Source organism: Haemaphysalis longicornis, unplaced genomic scaffold (genome assembly GCF_048455015.1).
Source record: "Haemaphysalis longicornis isolate Haplotype H1 unplaced genomic scaffold, Haemaphysalis longicornis Haplotype H1 scaffold_1, whole genome shotgun sequence".
Classification (NCBI taxonomy): Eukaryota; Metazoa; Arthropoda; class Arachnida; order Ixodida; family Ixodidae; genus Haemaphysalis; species Haemaphysalis longicornis.
Window position 1 is genome coordinate 231,715,089 of NW_027526203.1, and position 17,332 is coordinate 231,732,420.

The 17,332-nt window shown below is 48.0% G+C and overlaps 1 protein-coding gene across 1 annotated transcript in view; it reads right to left on the reverse strand.

Moving 5' to 3' along the window:
- The window catches only part of LOC144158181 (potassium channel subfamily T member 1-like), a 254,850-nt gene that overhangs the window by 22,048 nt on the left and 215,470 nt on the right, over window positions 1-17,332 (reverse strand). The window contains 4 exon segments of the mRNA XM_077688863.1: window positions 148-265; window positions 9,359-9,490; window positions 11,059-11,142; window positions 13,525-13,626. Coding sequence (XP_077544989.1) covers window positions 148-265; window positions 9,359-9,490; window positions 11,059-11,142; window positions 13,525-13,626 — 436 coding nt within the window.

Here is a 17,332-nt window from a genome sequence, read left to right on the forward strand (position 1 = left end):
TTGCCCAGCAAAGTTTTAGAACGAGTGTTTGGTCGGTGAATTCGGTGCTGCGTCTCCTTATCAACGCTGCTACGCACGAAAGCTGCTGCTTAAAAGACCAAGCAGGCCCCAAGCAGAAAAAAAAAGAGGCTAAGCGACCCAACTCACCGTAGTCCTGGACGGGGAGTCCCAGGTCCTGCATGCGCGTTCGCACGAGTGTGCTGATCTCCTGGCGCTCAATATTCTCGTTGAAAGTTGCCTTGTCGTCCAGGAGGTCCAGAGATACCTGCCACCCGACAGCGCAGCGTCAGTATGGTTGCGAGTGTGCGAGTGATCAAAGCTGTGCGGTGGTTTGATAACTGCAGTCGAGGCAATGTCGTTGCATAGCAACAACAACAACAACAAAAAAACATTTCGGTCGAACTGCTGGCCTATTCGAGTTGAAGTTCTCCTTGGAGGTCGAGTTTAAGTGCTGGGCTCGAATTATACCACGTTTGACTGCAAAAATTGTGGGGTTATTCCACAAAAAATAAGCACCGCTTTTGGTTGTAAGTCACAAGTGCCCTAGTTGGGCGGTGGTCCCGGGTTCGAATACTGGACCAGGACAAATTTTTCTTCGATTGCGAAGTTTCCGAGAAAGCTCCATAGCTTTCCTTTTCAGCCGTGCAGCTGCCCTTCAGGTGTATGTCAAATTTTTCTTCGCAGTCACAATGGGTCGACGAAACGCCGCCTGTTGCTCCCATATGAATAAGGTTCGTTTGAAACAAGCGCGGCTACCGAACGTCGTTCGAGCATCTCACTTAAATTTCGGCTCGGTGGGAAATCGGACCAAGAATATTTTTTCTGACTAAATTGCGCCTGCGATCAGATTACCGACTATAAAAGAAAGAAGGAAAAAGGTTTTCCGTTCAGGCTCCGTGTCATAAAATTGAGGCGACAAATCTTTAATAACCTAATCGATTTGTAGCTGCGGCACTGGCAGCATGTTTATACAAGAGCCATGGAAAATCGTACAAAGTGGTAGATGTAATACTATATCGATGTGAGATATGTGCAGCAGTTCTCTTATGAAACAAACAAACAAACAAACAAACAAACAAACAAACAAACAAACAAACAAACAAACAAACAAACAAACAAACAAATGAAAGCATAAAACATGCACATACACATACATGCGCATAGCTGGTATTGAATTAATGCCAGTTTCAACAGTATTAGGGGTCTGAGCCCGACCTCACTGGCCCGCAAATAGCCATTTTGCATAAAAAAATACAAAAAATAAAAACACCCTCTAATGTGATGACCCGGAAAAATGGTAGTGCAGCTTAATTGGACAGCCAATCGATTTTTGTGGCGGATGTTCTCTAGCTCATATGAAAGCCAGAGTTTTATATAGCGGGTAATCACAAGGAGTTCTTAAATAAATTAGCGGAAATAATTTTAATTTGGCACTATGCTTTATGAAATCTGGCAGGTGCCGCCATGTAGTGTCAAGACGTGACACTACCACACGTATACCAAGAGCTCCGTCGGCTTCAATGTATGATTGAAAAACCGCATGAAGGAATGAGAAATACTGCATTTTATTATTGTTCTAGCTGGGGACATCTTTAAACAGATCTTTGTATCTCGCGTACAGTTGAAGCATGTTACTATGGTCCCTAGAAATAATTTTTCTGGGGACCATAATGTTACGGCGCAGCTCACTGTCATGGTTGCCAGAATTCGTTTTGGCAGCACACGTAAGGCTGCCAGATCTAAAAATTCCGCTCGCAAACGTTCTACGGCCCTATCAGGAAAACCGTTTCGGTTCAAGGTGCTTCAGGTGATGCCCTTTCACTTGGGACAGAGGGCACATACTCCACAAAAATCGATTTTTAAAGCAAAGCTTTTTACCTCTACCCCCCAAGGGTTCTTTCGCGACCGTTGGTGTCACCAGAAAACTCCAGCGAACAAATAAAAGAATTTACTGGCACCGCCGGGAATCGCACCCGGAACTAATACATTAACAAAGCGAGAGCCCGTTGTCTTACCGATTTAGCTACGAGCCCACGCGAAGACTGGGAAGACAAGTGATGTACTCACCAAGCACATCTACGCGTTCTCGATGAATGCCACGTGAAAGCGTCACGCGACCACTCACGCCCGTGTAGCGGCCCTGTGGGCACGTTGCTCATATGCTAAGAGTTACAAAAATAAAAGGAAGCTCACACCAATGCATGGCATCTCACTTCTACTATGCCAATGTGCTAAAGCCTGTGGCCTCCAGTGTTCACGTAAACAATCACAGCTCCTTGCCGTCCGCCTCACGCCAAACCAAGGAATACATTCAAATACTCCTTGATGGCCAGGCCATCACTCCAAGGCCCAGCATCAAGATCCTGGGCCTACATCTCGAAGCTAACACCAAGAGTGACGTCTCCTTGCAGCGCCTCAAAAACAGCATTAATCAAATCATACACATGATCAGGCGAGTTGCCACCAAGAAGCGAGGCCTAGAGGAATCCGGTACCTTTCGATTAATTGAAGCTTTTGTCCTCTCGAGAGTTACTTACGTCAACCCCCTGTCTTCTTCTCGAAAAGGAAGACATAGAGAGGCTTTATATAATGATTAGAAAGGCGGTCGAGCAGGCCATTGGTCTTCTCATGAGTGCGTCCACACAGAGGCTGCTTAGCACGGGGTTCCACAACACTGTGGAAGAGCTGATATAAGGCCATCTTTCTATCCAGAAGGTCCGATTTAGAACTGCGACGGGTAACCGCATGCTTCACCAGATTGGCTGGGCCACCCAGAATGTCACTCCGCTTGACGTACTCCCAGACTCTTGGCGACTAAAACTAAAGATGCTCCCTTCGCTTGGAAATATGAACCCCTCACATGACGAGGGTCACCGAAAAGCGCGGGCTCAAGCGCTAAACACCACCCTCGGTGGGGATCATGCAGTTATCTACACAGACGCCTCCACACATCGAGGGCAGCAATACGCCATCATCGTGGCTGCCTCCAGAACCAACCTCCTTGCGTGTACCTCGCTTAGGACTCAAGAAATGACGGCAGCAGAACAGGCAGCCATCACCTTGGCTCTCGCTCAACTAGGGGTTCGGAGGGTAGTCATCGATTCCCAGCAAGCCTACTGGAATAACCAGTAGGGTTGGGTGTCTTGACTTGCACTCCGTGTGCTAGAAAAACTCTCCAAGCGGTTCCATTTAGCTCATCTGGACACGCGCTCACGCTTCAATGCAGGGCACCAAACACGGCCGCCAACAAGCCTGCGCTTTTACCTCCCGTGCTATGGAGCTGCACGAGGACAGTCACCCGCTTGTCATGTTAAGGAAGATAACCCAGCATCATCGCCTTCTGACACAGACCGTACCTTCGCCTTACCCTGACTTTTCCAGAGAACAACAAACTACCCTACGGCTCATACAATCCGGGCTCCTTCCAACATCCTACGCGTCTTCACTTAATGTATGCCAATCGCTACGGCGCCGAATGTAAATTTTGCTCAGAAGTAGGAACACTCCGCCCCGTATGCGGGGTGTGCGACTTTAGCCCTGAGCAACCTCCTCTCTTTCCGTCAACTACCCAACAAGAGCAATGGGAGATGCTGCTGTCTAGGCCCTCTCTACCTACCCAGCTTCAGCGGGTGGAAAGAACACAGGCAGCGCGGAGTGCATATGGGCCCCACAGAAGAAGGAATCACTCCCCAGGGCTGCACTCTGGACCGTTCAGAAATCTGAACAGAAGTATTTCTTCCTCCTCCTCCTTCTCTGCCGCAAATCTCGTCGCCTCCGTCCGCGGCGCAGAGACGGGGAAGACAGATCGTCTAACACTAGGTTGGAGCTTACTTTAATTTTATAAAAAAAAGTTTCCCTTCTTGTGCTACACGAATACTACTCAACCAAACACCGTTCATGCTTCATGCATTGGTTTAACCTTAACAAGACTATCTCTTTGAAGTAATAAATGTTGTGGTTAAGTGCATTTCACTTCTCTCTGGTTTTGCTGTTTGGAGAGCGATGTGAGTGAATTTAAGTGACGTGGCATGGGTAATCGTTATGGGTGCCGTTTACAGCTTTGCTTTCCAACCACATTCACGGGGTGGATTGGCGCGATTTTTTTGCTGTCCCTTTAAGCTGCTGAGTTCGACGTTTCAAATATCTTTCCGAAAGTGCAATAGAAAAGAATCGCTAATGAACGCACGCACACATCTCGCACACACACACGAAAGCACACACAGAGACACGCATGCAACATGCACGCACGCCCACACACACGCACAGGCACGCACACACGGCCCTGCGGGCTCACACTGACACCCACGTACACGGAAACTCCTGCTCCTCATTCCGTTCCTCCTCCCGAGTTAGTGGGGAGAACATTGGCGCTCCCCTTGCGGACACCTCGGGAAGAGGGGCTGCGATTCGTCTCGCCAGCAGTGTCTATGGCACTACCTCTGCCATATAAACAGCCGGCACTTCGGCCGCCATCTTTCATGACCGTCGTGAATGTTGGCAAGCGAAAAATTTGCTGCACGTTACTAGAGGGAAATATGATGGCGCTAGTTTCTAGGTGATCCACGGAGGAAAGAAAAGCTTGGGAGAGGCCTCGGCGGACACCGGCGCACTCGGAGAAGCGTGGAGGAAGTCGCACGGTTTTTTCGCGCTCATTGGGGGTCACGCTCATCGGGTGTCCTAGCAACAGCACCGAAGGCCGGCGCAGCGAGGCCCCACGGAGTGAGAGATGGCGTAGAAGGCAGCGTGCGCGCGCAAACACAAGCAAAAAGGGGCGACCTCTAAAGATGGCTTTTCCGGCTTTTCCGGTCCCTAGCGGGGGTCACGCCAGGGCCTCTCTTAGCGTTTCTTTCCTGCATGAGGTGAGCCACATGATTAAAGTTTTGGTGAGTTTAGGCCAGGGAGGTTGTATAAAACTATACAACCTCCTTGGTTTAGGCAAGCCCCGCTTCAACGAGCCTGGCACCGTAGTCCAAGGAGAAGCATTTTATTTTTATTTAACCTTGCTCACGAACAAACTCAAAAGTTGCAAGCGACAGCAAGAACCATAATAAAAAAACTATTAAAGTTATACCTTTTAATAAATTATAACTGTAAATCATAAACTATAAATATTATAACCGTTAAAATCGATTTAAAATCGTTGTTTTTAATACAAGAGTAGAGTGCTTGAAACATTCCTCAGAGATTTCTTAAAAGCTTCATGCCAGACGACAAAGAAAATGAGATTTCTCCTGTTTTTGGATGTGTCGTCAGCAGCGACAAATAGTCACGTTGCTAGCCACGCCAAATAGGAATGGGACACTGCCAGCTGCTATAGCGGCACGGCACTTGATCGACGGGTTTTCTCTGGTAAAAATTAGTGCAAAGCTCCATGCTCCTCGTAACGTGAGGAGCGGTAGTCAAGGCAGTGTCCCCACTTTTGAGGCGGTGAGGGGATGTGACTGGTCTCCCAAAGGGAGTCGCTATGGTGTTCCACTCCACGCACTCATCATCCATCTCTGGTTTTTGTAGACGGCGGCCCCTTGCTTCCGCTTCCCCTCCATGTTAGTGAGGAGCTGGATGGGCAGCATTTTGCTCACGTAATTGTAGTGACTGTGCGAAGTAATGATCTTCGTCGGACCACCCTTTCGTCAGACATCATGTGAACAATTATTTTTTTTTCAAATGGGAACGAGGCAGGTGTGGATTTCTCGGGCAGACGTGGCGTGCATGGGCGTGACTGGTTGGTGGGACCCGTGAAGAGGTTGTGGTCTTGGGGAGGTTAAACGGGTCGCTCATGCCACAGCGCTTCCCTATGAACGAGACTGGTGACAGGTGGGCGTGCGCGCTGCCGGTTCACAGTGGCTGTCGGCGGTGGCCCAACCTTGTGAATGCCACAAACGCTTTGGTAGGATGGCCTCCGCAAGAAAAACGCGAAAACAATGACTGGCTTGCTGGGATTCATAAATACATGCAAGAGAGCCAGAATTCTTGCTGTCATAATAAATATTATACTTTCATGCCTTACTTTCTGGGGACCTTTTAACGGCGAACACAACGAGTACGCACGGTCTTCCCGTCAGTTGTAGTACGCGAGATAAATGTAATGCGAAAAGTGGGCGGTGCAGTGTTCAAAGCTAGACGCCTTACACAGCCACCAGTGAAGAGATTGAGTGCTCAGAAAACTTGCTCGCAAATCCAGCCCGATCTGGCGTAACTTAAACACTGGCGGATTGAGGTCGGTAGCTGTCCCCATTATTCATGAGCCTACAGTGCGTTCCATTCATTTCCCTCCTAGCTGCAGAATACAACCCCCCCCCCCCTAACCTCCAGCCTTGCCTCCCAATCCGCATCACGACGAGGTTGGTCAGCCAGGATTTAGCTGCGGCTCGAAGCGTGAGTTAAATTAATCATGCTCTGTATCTCAACACCCTTGCTTTTCAGCGCCAATTAAGTAAAAAATTCTTAAGATAAACAAATTGCGGGTCTAATGGGCGCATATGTATGTAGAAATACTGGTGCAGCGGCCCAAGGCGTTCGGATGAATTGTTTGAAGAATGAAGAAGAGTGCTCGGTGCTATAAGGGGTGGTCCGACGATCATCGTTCCGTGCCGTGCGCAAAACGGTGGCGCGCATTTGGTGCTGGTGCCCACGCCGCTCTCCTTTGGCCGCCACTGCCCTTCGTGGCGCTGTAGGCGCGCAGGCTCACCTCCTCAGCCGAGTGGACAAGGATAGGCGGAGGGTACTGGGGCAGGTAGGGCTTCCGCCTCACCGAGCCCCCCAGCAGCGGCCGGAATTCCTCGGGGCAGACGCAGGGCAACCCCGCAGCCACGCCCGGGGCGCCCGCCGGGTACGGAGTACGGGGGTCGAAAGGGCGCCGCGGCTGAGTGCCGCCCCCTTTGGACGACGCCTCACCCTGGCAACATAATGTCGTCGTTCGCACCAACGCTTGCCTCTCGAGTCGTCAGTCTGCTGCGGGGGTGCGAGTGTTTGCCAGTGCGGGCACGAGCGGACACGTGAAAGCCGGAGTGGCGTAGAGTAGTCTAAAATCGACGAGCGTTAACAGGTATAGCAGGTAGGTCGTGCTTGCAAACCATGCGTTTATGATTGGCTTACTCTCAAACAGACTCTCGTCCATCAGGTATTGTTGTAAACGAACGACTCTCCTCGCTTCAGGGCAAAGCATTCGCCTGCTTCTACGCCTTTGCATGTAACTTACGCGCGAGGGGAGTTCCTGAGCTCGTTTATTTAAAGTGTCGCGCTTCGTGCGCTTTTAATTAACGAGCAACGGAGGACCCCACTAGCCAAATTAAACTCACGGCGTCGTTATTTGCGACAGTTCTCCACCAAATAATCACGTTTTGCGCACGAGCGCCGTATAATAATTCAGACAGTTCATACAAACTACTTCCTCGAGTATTTAGAGCAGCCGCTATTTTAAACCATGAATGAGCGACTGACCATCTGCCGAGTTTTTTTTAATTTTTTGTGCGGTTTCTAGTGTCCGTCCTTGGTATTCGAAGTTTGAAGCTCAGTAATGCAGCGTAACTGTGAGGCCATAGCGATGATTCTTATGAGTGTCCACTCTGTTTTCGAGAGTTTATGGGCAGCAAAAACAAATTTAACCAATCGATATACCTCTGCAGTTGGGTTAGGCCGGTGCCATGAAACAGAAGGTGTGGAAAACCGCAATTACCCAGCAGATATCATATAGCAGCATTCCACCTGAGACGGATGCCCTTGTCGCGACTGGTTCGTCTCAACTGCGTTCTTGCGTCGACGTTTCGTTGTCTCTGGGTAGATGCACGATAATCCGCAGGTTTCCTGAGAAACCGTACCTTTTAAGCGCTGCTTACCCGCTACATGACAACCTTCAAGGACTTTAACTTAATTTCTTTAGGCTGCATTTGTTTTCTTTTCTGATCATGCATGTTCGGTGCGTGAACTGGTCCGTTAAAAATAATGAAAAACAAAAACGAGGACCCTGTATACCCATGCACTTCCCAACGCTAATATTTGCAACGAAATTAGGTTCTCGACAGCATTTTGCTCAAATTCTTCATGTCGTTCTGTATTTCAAAAAAAAAAAAAATTAAGAATGCAGCGACTTAAGTACTCATAATTTCTTCTCCGAGATAATGCTTGCGAAGAATGTGCATACTCTAATCGAATTATCGAGAGGACATAAAAAGGGCAGTCAACGGAGACAGCAGACAAGCCACATGCACAGAACACATATCCACAGCAAGAGCACAACACTACAAACAGTCTTACAAAGAAAAGCTGAGAACTAACGGCGAAAGACAATCTTGTCACCAGCAAAAACAAAAGCATTAATGCTTTCACACAAATTAGTTGCAGGGGATCTCTAAGCTCACTATCATAAGATGAGAGCGCGAAAGCGTTTCTTTCGGATATGTTCGTCGATGAGTCCTCTGCCGAAGTCGACTACAGTGCATACAACCTCGTCATCGGACTCACATGCACCTACTCATTTATTTATTGTCATACTCTCAAAGCCCAGAGGCATTGGAGAAAGGAGGGGTGATTATTAGAAATAAATTCGTTGACAACATTCTTGAAGTTAGTGGCGTCGGTGATAGCAGCGATGGAGGCAGGGAGATCGTTCCAGTCATTCGTCGTTCGGGTTAAAAAAGGATCAAAATGAACATTGGCGCGAAAGGCGGGAACTTCAACCTTGAAACAATGATCTGTGCGCGATGATATGTATGATGACGGGAAGATTAGCTCATTCTTGAAGGTCTCATTAGAGTAATAAATCCATTGAAAAAGACACAAGCGAAATAATTTTCGACGTAACTCTATAATTCATAACTATTTTCGACGTAACTTTATCAATAACTTGTTGCAGAAACGCTATCCGGTCTGATTTGACACTACCTACAGGGAAGCCGGAGGCCAGTAGAGACTGCGGCCGCGATTTCTGGTGTACACGTGTTTCTGCATGCTTTAATTTTATCTGCCGCACCGGACGCTATTCAACGTGTCGCCGCCAATGGGAATTGAGCGCGCCGAGGGTTAGCTGTTCCGGGCGCTTTTTGCGGACGACAGCCGCGTGCACAGTCTGTGGAACCCAACCAGGTGCGCGCTTTTGTCAAGCCAGAAAATATAAAAAAATAGCGTTACTATTCTTAAACGACACAATGGAAAAAAACATTTGGACAGAAGAGGCGCGCAGTGGTGTCATTTTGGTTCCTAGCTTTCCATCGAGCTCAAATATTGCGGGTGTTTTCCTGCCTCAGTTTACATATTCTAACTCCAAACCTGTATCGATTATTCAACAGAAGCTAGGATGAAGTGGTTGCGGCGCGAGCTATAGTTTAACAAATGGGCCGTGCATCGTGACAGTGGTACTCACGGTAGATCCTTCGGGGTTGGTGGTGCTCTGCGTTCGGTAGATGCCGATGGGGATCTCGCACGTGGTTGAGCAAAGCTTTTGGTAGAGGCGACCGTATGTCCTGATCCACAGGTCGTCTTTTGTGATGCGCATCTGAATACGACCGATAAGATTGCGTCAAACGCCAACTACCTCAGCGCACATCTGAAACACTTATTTATTCACAATCAATATCTATTCATAGTTTAGAACAAGGAAGTCAACTTGCACTCTTTCCCTGGTAAAATTACGTGTGGCTTGCTTCGTGCTTATTCGCGAATGTTTATCTTACGCTCAGCGCAAGCAATTACGGCTGACCCTCCCTCAGGCGCACTGAAGAATATTTTGCTGACTTGGCCATCCCTCACACTCAGGATTTTGGGGGCCCAACTTATTCAAGTAAACTCATGCTCACATTCCCCGCGACAAAACTTTTGGAACTCAGGTACACTGACGAAGGTAGGTGAGTTTGAGTGCGTGTAAGTGAGCCTGGCAACGCGTGGCACTACACCAGATACAAGTCTTCTCGGAAGGGACGGTGTTCAATCAGCGCGAATGTTGAGTATAACAGTGAGGCAGCGACAGTGGCTACTGTTGCGACCGGGCGGGGGCACCCGATCCTTTCTCCGTGGCCTCCAACATACGATGGGTAGCGTGTATGGTGCGAGCGGCCAGCCGGTGTTGAAGCCGTGAAGAAGTCCAGAGCAGTAGGGTAACGTAACTGTTTACTTCATAGCGAGAGGTGAGCCGAAGCCAAAAAAACATACAATGCCCCGACGGGCGAGGTTACAATACAGGACACGAGCAGAGCGACCGCATGGATTCGCTGCTCAGACAGGAATGATTTTCAACGTTTGCACTGCTTCTATTTATACCCAAAAAAACGCCCCCAAGAGTAACACGCCACGAAATCACAGACACACACACGTGTCCATAGTTCGCGAGTCATGGCTTCGCTCCTCGTGGCGTCCGAGAGACGGGAGAGAGTGTCCTTGAAAGGTGCCGGGGTCGCGCTATCAACTCTGATCGCGCTGATAGGAAACGTCTAAGCCGGGAAGGTCAAGGCAGGTGCCTGAAGGGTGTGGCGCTGGCAGCTGCCGGAAGCACGTGCAAAGCGAGGTGATTGACCCGGCATGGCGAGACACGAAGTACGATTCACCGACACGTGGGCGCACATGGTCGATTCCCACGTGGTCGCTGATGCGGAAAAACACGTGTTGCTGGCCGATTCGTAACACTACATACGACTAGGCTAGTGGGGGGGGGGGGGGGGGGGTTTGATCGTTAAAAAAGGAAGGGTTGTTTTGATATCCATCAACGTGACCCGGCCTAGTTAGAAGCGGTTTATGGCAACGATTGCGTAAAGGATTGCGTAAAGGAGCGCAAGGAGTGCACTCGTCCTTGTCGTTTCTTTTTTGTCCCCGTTGTTTCGCGCAATCGTTGCCATGGATTGATATTCATGATGCCTGTAAAGCGCATGTGACCATGTCAGGTTGTTTGGATGTAGACCTTGAGAAAGTTCTACGCACGTGCGCCAGAGATGCGACGAGACTACACGAGATTCCATTCAAAATTAAAAAAAAGGGCTCCTATCAGGGTTTCACACGCACAAGCTACGCCTGGGTTATGAAGCGCAATTCAGTGGTGAGGTTCGCGAAACTGGCGTGGAGTGGCCATCTTACCGACGAAAGGAATCCCGATCCCGGTGCTTGGTCAACGCCTAGCAGGAGGCGCACGAAGGTTATCACATAGTCCTTGACGAAAGCCTGTGGCAAACCAAAATAAACAAAAAGAAGTGTCAGGGTAAATATTTCACCTCTGATATTGAGCATGGCAAAAGGTTTATAAGGCCTAACATTTACTCGCACGCAGCCAACCGTTTCAGATTGAGGCAAATGTATAGTGACTCAGATGGTTTGCAGCACTTATAATTTCATTGCAGCGCATAAACCCGGGAAACCCATTTTCTGTTACTTGATCGCCGGTGAGAATGGAAAGGAATTTTAATGCGAAGTTGCGAGGTTTCATGTTGGCGCGAGTGGTTGTGTGAGGAAGAAGCGTATAGAAAGCACGCATTTGAAGTGATTGTTTAGAGAAAGTACCAGATTAGGCGTATAAATACCGGGGTTTCATCATGTACGTCCCCAAAAATGAAAATCGTGGTACATCACCGTTCACACCGCGGCTCTACACTCATGTAATAGTCTTGGGACGAGGGGCAAAAATGACAAACAACGACAATTTTATAGGAATTTTGGTGAGAATTTGTTCAGCTCTTATACTTGTGCTTAGATTGTTTAGTCAAAATCACGCGATCTATTATTTACCTGTTTCGTGGCCTTTTTATTATTAGGACAAAAAAAAAAGAAAAGACCAATCGATCGTAGTTGCAATACCACGAAGTACTGCATACACATCACAACGGTTCAAAATTTTGTTTGGTAGTGTCTAGGCCTACAACAAAAGTTTGATGTTGATGTCGACATTTTGTTTGTTCCCAATTTTGTTTGTTCCCATACAGTTTATGCAGGTTGAACACGCTCACAAAGCACTACATTGCATTCTGCGGAGTGAGTACATTAGTCGTGCCGACTTAACAGTTGAACCGCCAATAGGGGGATGAATCCAGGATAAACGGCTCTTTAGAACGCAGTTTTGTCATTAAAAAATGCGCCTAAATCAGCTGAAAAATACTTTGAACATGACCTAGATCTTCCATGCTTCAAATTGAGCAAAACAAGTATAGCAGACGATAGTGATCACCCTCTTCAGTGGCCTTTTAAGAATGTCTGGTGCTTGTAATGTCCCTACGTATGTCGGTGACGTGCGGTAAAAGTTAACAATTAGAATAAGTTGTTATAATTCGGTCAGTCCTGGTTGCCAGCGATTGTTTTGTCTGTCGGGGCCGATTTGCAAGTAGGACAGATACTATTTTGAAAACACTTGTTGGTCTGTTTCAAAACGACGCACCTGAGCTACCAACCATCGTGATTAAAAAGGCAACGTACGCCAACGAAAACGCGCAGCGTACGATTTGAACGGAAAAAATGTGGTCTGAGCAGTGATAGTAGGCGATCATATTTCACCTCGCGTCATGTCACAGTGCAGATCAAATTTTTGAACCATATCTTATCTCGTGCTCTGTAATCGTAAAGCTTTCTTTTGGAGCAGCGACCGATATCTTTCAAGTGAAATGTGTCAGAGATGACCGACTGGAGCATCTCCATATTGTAAATGTTTAAGAGAATGTATAACAAGCGCGACAGGAGCACAGTTGGAGTAAAAAAAGGTAAAAAAAAAACGCTTTGGAACAAGAACTGCCGCTTGAAGCCTGTAAAATAAATACAAAGCCAAGCGTTCTAGAAATGAACTTAATCTTTCGGAACAAATGAAATGTGAGGGCCAGGCAGAGGACCAATTGTCAGCGAAGCTTAAAAAAAACCGAGAGCCCCGTTTTTTTTTATTTATCTCTGTAGCAATCTCGTAATACTAAGATCCAACGCAGCTGAAGTTTGCCCGGGAATCCTTCAAGTTGCAGAGCATTTTCTGGCCGTTGTCTAGAGGCTAATGTTCGCTCCCACAGCTGTAATTGCAGAAACTGCATGCGGGGCAATCACATAGAAAGTGCAGCGTTCCTAGAGCGGTCAATAGTCTCGTGCAGCCCCAGATACGTTTGCACGAAGTGGCGTATAAATCGGAATGACGACCTTAATCTGAAAAAAAATGGTCCTGAGTATATATGCCTATACTCGGGAGCACGACCCCAAACAGTCAGTAATCTCATATATGTGTATATCGTAGAGTTCTTTTGTTAGCGATGTAAATTGTTACTATGGGCACACTGAGTTTCCCTGTCAATTATCAGTCATTTCGTTATCGGGTGTAAGCTTGGGCAAGTTGGTGATACATTGTCGGCATGGCTGAGCTGCGCAAAAGCGAAGACAAAAGGCAGAGTACAAGGCAGGCGCTGACACAGACAGCGCCTGTCTTGCGCTCTGCCTTCTGTCCTGCTCAAGAATTAAGAGACACTCAACTCATTTGAATCACCACAGCTAGGGTCCGGCCTCAGCAGCACCAGCAATAGCAGATTATACACGACCCCCCCAATGTGTCTGAAAGGTATTGATCTGCGAAACGAACGTACGTACCTGGTACAAGAGAGTGTCCAGCATGCTCGCACTGAACACATTGCCGGCGGCGAATGGTAGCCGAAACATGTAGGATATATGCGAGCCACGATCCCTTTCTCTCTGCGTAGGGTTTCGGGAGATGAGAAAAAGATACAAAGGAAAATGTGTGGATGGTTTCAAGTGTCCGCAGAGAGTGGCGTTACGACGGAAAGCGTGCAGCGTCCGAGTCAAGCGTGCGGAGTAACACCGATGCGTTGGAAATGATAACTCCGCCTATCGTTCATCACGGGTTACAGGTTAGAACTATGGGTGGTCAGCTCAAATGCTTGAAATAAGCATGCAAGAATGTTAGGGCAGCAAACAAAACATAGTGGTTCTAACAAGTTGACTGCATCTTGAAGCACTGGCATTCATGGATGCATGCTTTAATCCACGACGAACAACAACTAAGTCTGTCATTTCACCGCTAGAATATAAGTGACGAGATGATGCTTACAATGCAAAGTGCATGCCGTAAATGGCTACAGACATTCTATACTTGCGTGGCTGGCAGTTCTGTCTTCACTGGGGACGCTGATTTGCGACACGATAAGGCCAAAGGCGAACAAAATTGCCAGAAAGGCTGCAGCAGCAGCGACTCTACATGAAATTATGCGCAAACAAATGAGATCTGTAGGCCCCAGCGTGTCGCTAGGGGTCAGAAAGAAATTAATAATGATAACAGACATCGAAGGGGCTGCCATAGGGGAATAAAAAGCATTTAAGGAAGCCAAAACAATGTTTATTCCCAAACTTTTCTTTTAGATAAAGCAACGCAGAAGGCACGCCTGTTGGACAAAGGCGTTTGTAAAGAAGCGCTGCAAGCTGGTAGCGGTGCTGATTTGCCTATTCAATCCCAAATTGCGGTAGCCACTGCGCCTGCTGCCAGCCACATACAGTACAAAACTGAAATATTTTGCAAACTAAATAAAGCTGCCCTGACGTTAGGCATGACTGAAGCCTGCAACGCGCCGGCGCAAAAACTGCTCGGGTGCGTGGCAGAGCGTGTGCAACCAAAGGCGAATACATGCAGCAGCAGTTGGCACCTTCCATTGGTATGAGGGACATGCATGAAGACACAATTATATAGTTAAGCGCATGTTAGCAAAGCTACTTTTTTATGCACCTGAAAAGAAAAGGTTGGGTCTTAACGGCCATCGATGCACCAGTAGGAGGCTTTAAATGCCCCAGGAGGCCTGAATTTTTAAACCGATTTGACTGATAAAATTTTCTACGCAATCCAGATACTAAACTAACATCATCCGCAATTTTGCTCGAAAATTTTTGGTGTTTTAGTTATGAGGGGCGCCACGAAGTAGAGGACTTCATGCGGATTAATTTAGAATGGCTGGAGATTTTTGCTGTGCGCCGAAATCTTGACACACGGGCGTGATCTTTTTTCACTCCCATCACAGGAAAGGCTCCCGAAGCCAGGATCGACCCCGCGTCCTTGGTCCCAGTAGTACGACGTTTTGGCCGCTGAGCCCCTCCGGCGGGTCCCCAATGTTCGCAAGCACGCTTTTTAGCGCATGGGTGCCGCTTTCTTTTTTTCCTTCTCTTTAGGGAGGCGCTGGGAACAATTAGTTCCAGAAAGTTATATCAGAACGAACCCCTGTGCTGTGACAGTGTGAATCAGTGTCGTACGTGCCTTAATTTCAACAAAATGGTGCGGCGTGGGGCGGGGCCTTAGGAAGTCAAACCCATTATCTCGATTATTAATGGGATTAAAATGAGTGTGGAAGTTCCCAACAGAAGCTCTTGCAAGGCCTGCTCAGAAGACGCAAATCATGTTCTCGCTCAACCGCTTAAAGAGTACTCACCACGAGGTACCTTTCATAGGCTTGTTTAAAAGGAAGACGAGTGTCTGCGGTATGAATAGCAGCAGTTAATTCCTGCGACCTTCCCGGGGAACCGATGCTCGGTGTGAGAAGGTTCCGAGAATGCCGGTGAATCGGCTGCAACCGAAGACATTCCAAGTGTAGTAAGCTGAATGATGTCTTGCGTGTATGAGGAATATTTATGGCGGCAAGTTGCGACGCAATATTTTTTTTTTGAAATGTTAACACTTGTAACGACAATAGCTTGGTTCGAAGGTTCCCCGCGCTCCGGCGCGTTTTGTGGGCAGCCCTGCTTTGCGTCACTGGCTATGCGAAGTTACTGAGCTCTTAAAAGGAAGCAATAGGGGATAAACTGATGCTACAATCACATGTCCGCATGGAAATAGTAGGAAAAGTAAAAAGCTTCATCAGACTCGTTATTGGCTTAGTTGATAATGCTTTAGTCGCCGTAAGAATGCGTTAAATGGGGAAAATAGGTTGTAGAAAAGTGATCCAGTCTACACAATTTAAAAACTCGCTGTAGAAATTAAAAAAAAAGAACCTAAGTTAACCATTTTTAGGAGCATGACTAAGAAAAATTGTTTATGTGCATTTTTGCAGGACAGACAGGTCATTATACTGAAAACTTTAACTTACGCGAAAACGCAGATATATACTAAATTTAACCGTCCACCCTCCGCGGTAGCTCTGTGGAAAAGGATTTGCTTTGCTAAGTAAGCACAAGTATGCGGGTGCGATCCCGGCCGCGGCCGCCGTTTTCCATACGTAAGCGAAAAACGAATGAATAAATGGATTTCTTGTATCTCTCCAAGGCGCTGCAGACTACAGAGCAAGGGTTACCTCTCTCGACGAGGCTGCCACTGCCGCTCCATGTGTCGGATTTCGGCGCACGGTAAACGTCCTCAGTTTTAAAGTAACCGAGTACAACAGCCGAGTGACGGGACAAAAGTCAGCGGAGGAGGGCCCCGGCGGCAGTATTGCGTTTTCACGCGCCGCTGCCGCATGCACTACGCTTAGAGTTGCCCTTGTCGAGTGGCTCGCCAAAATCGCTTCGTGCTGTTATGGCCTAATAGGAAAAAATTAACACTTTCCCAGGTCTTCATACCCCCTTTCGCCATTTCCCTCCTCTTTGTTGCCCTGACGTTTCATTCTTCTTTGCTGCCCTGATGCGGGTGGCTGCCTGCGGCGGCCACCCGCATCTGGGGGATGACCGTGAAAGCTGCCCTCAGTTGGGTACTCCTGAAGCCTTCGTCAAAACGGCCGCCTTGCTTGGGCAGAAAAAAGTGAGCGCCAATGGTTCCCAGAGCTCCCGAAACTGCTTCTGTCGAAACCGAAACTTGCGACAGATGACGGCGCCATTCCCCATCGGCAGTTCGTTCGCCAGTCTTGCTTCGTGCTTTCGGTAAATGGTGTAGATTCTATAGAAAAAACTCCTAAGCGCAAAAAAACCGAATAACTAACTTTGTGTAAGTACTCCTTTAATGTCAGGCGCAGGAGAAATCACTCAGTGCGCTCCAAAAACTCGGCAGCGACAGAGCAGCGGTGTGCCCGCCGCGGTGGCTCAGTGGATAAGACGTTGTGCTGCTGAGCACGAGGACGCGGGTTCGATTATCGGCCGCGGTGGCCGCTTTTGTGATGGAGGCGAAAAGCAAAAACACCAGTGTGTACGAGATTTCGACACACGTTAAAGATCCCCGGGTGGTCAAAATTCATCCCAGGCCCTCCACTACGGCAAGCCTCATCGCTTGCGTTGCGTCGGCGCGTTAAACCCTACAATCAATCAATCAGAGCAGCGGTGTTGTCATAGCAACGAGACCAGGCTAGCTACTTCTCCGTGTCACCTGGTACGAGGGCAATGTCCAAACAGGGTAGGTGTGCCGACAAACTCAACAGCGACGAGGCACTTGCGTCACATAGTAGCTCGTCGCCTGTGCATCGGTGCGTGCATC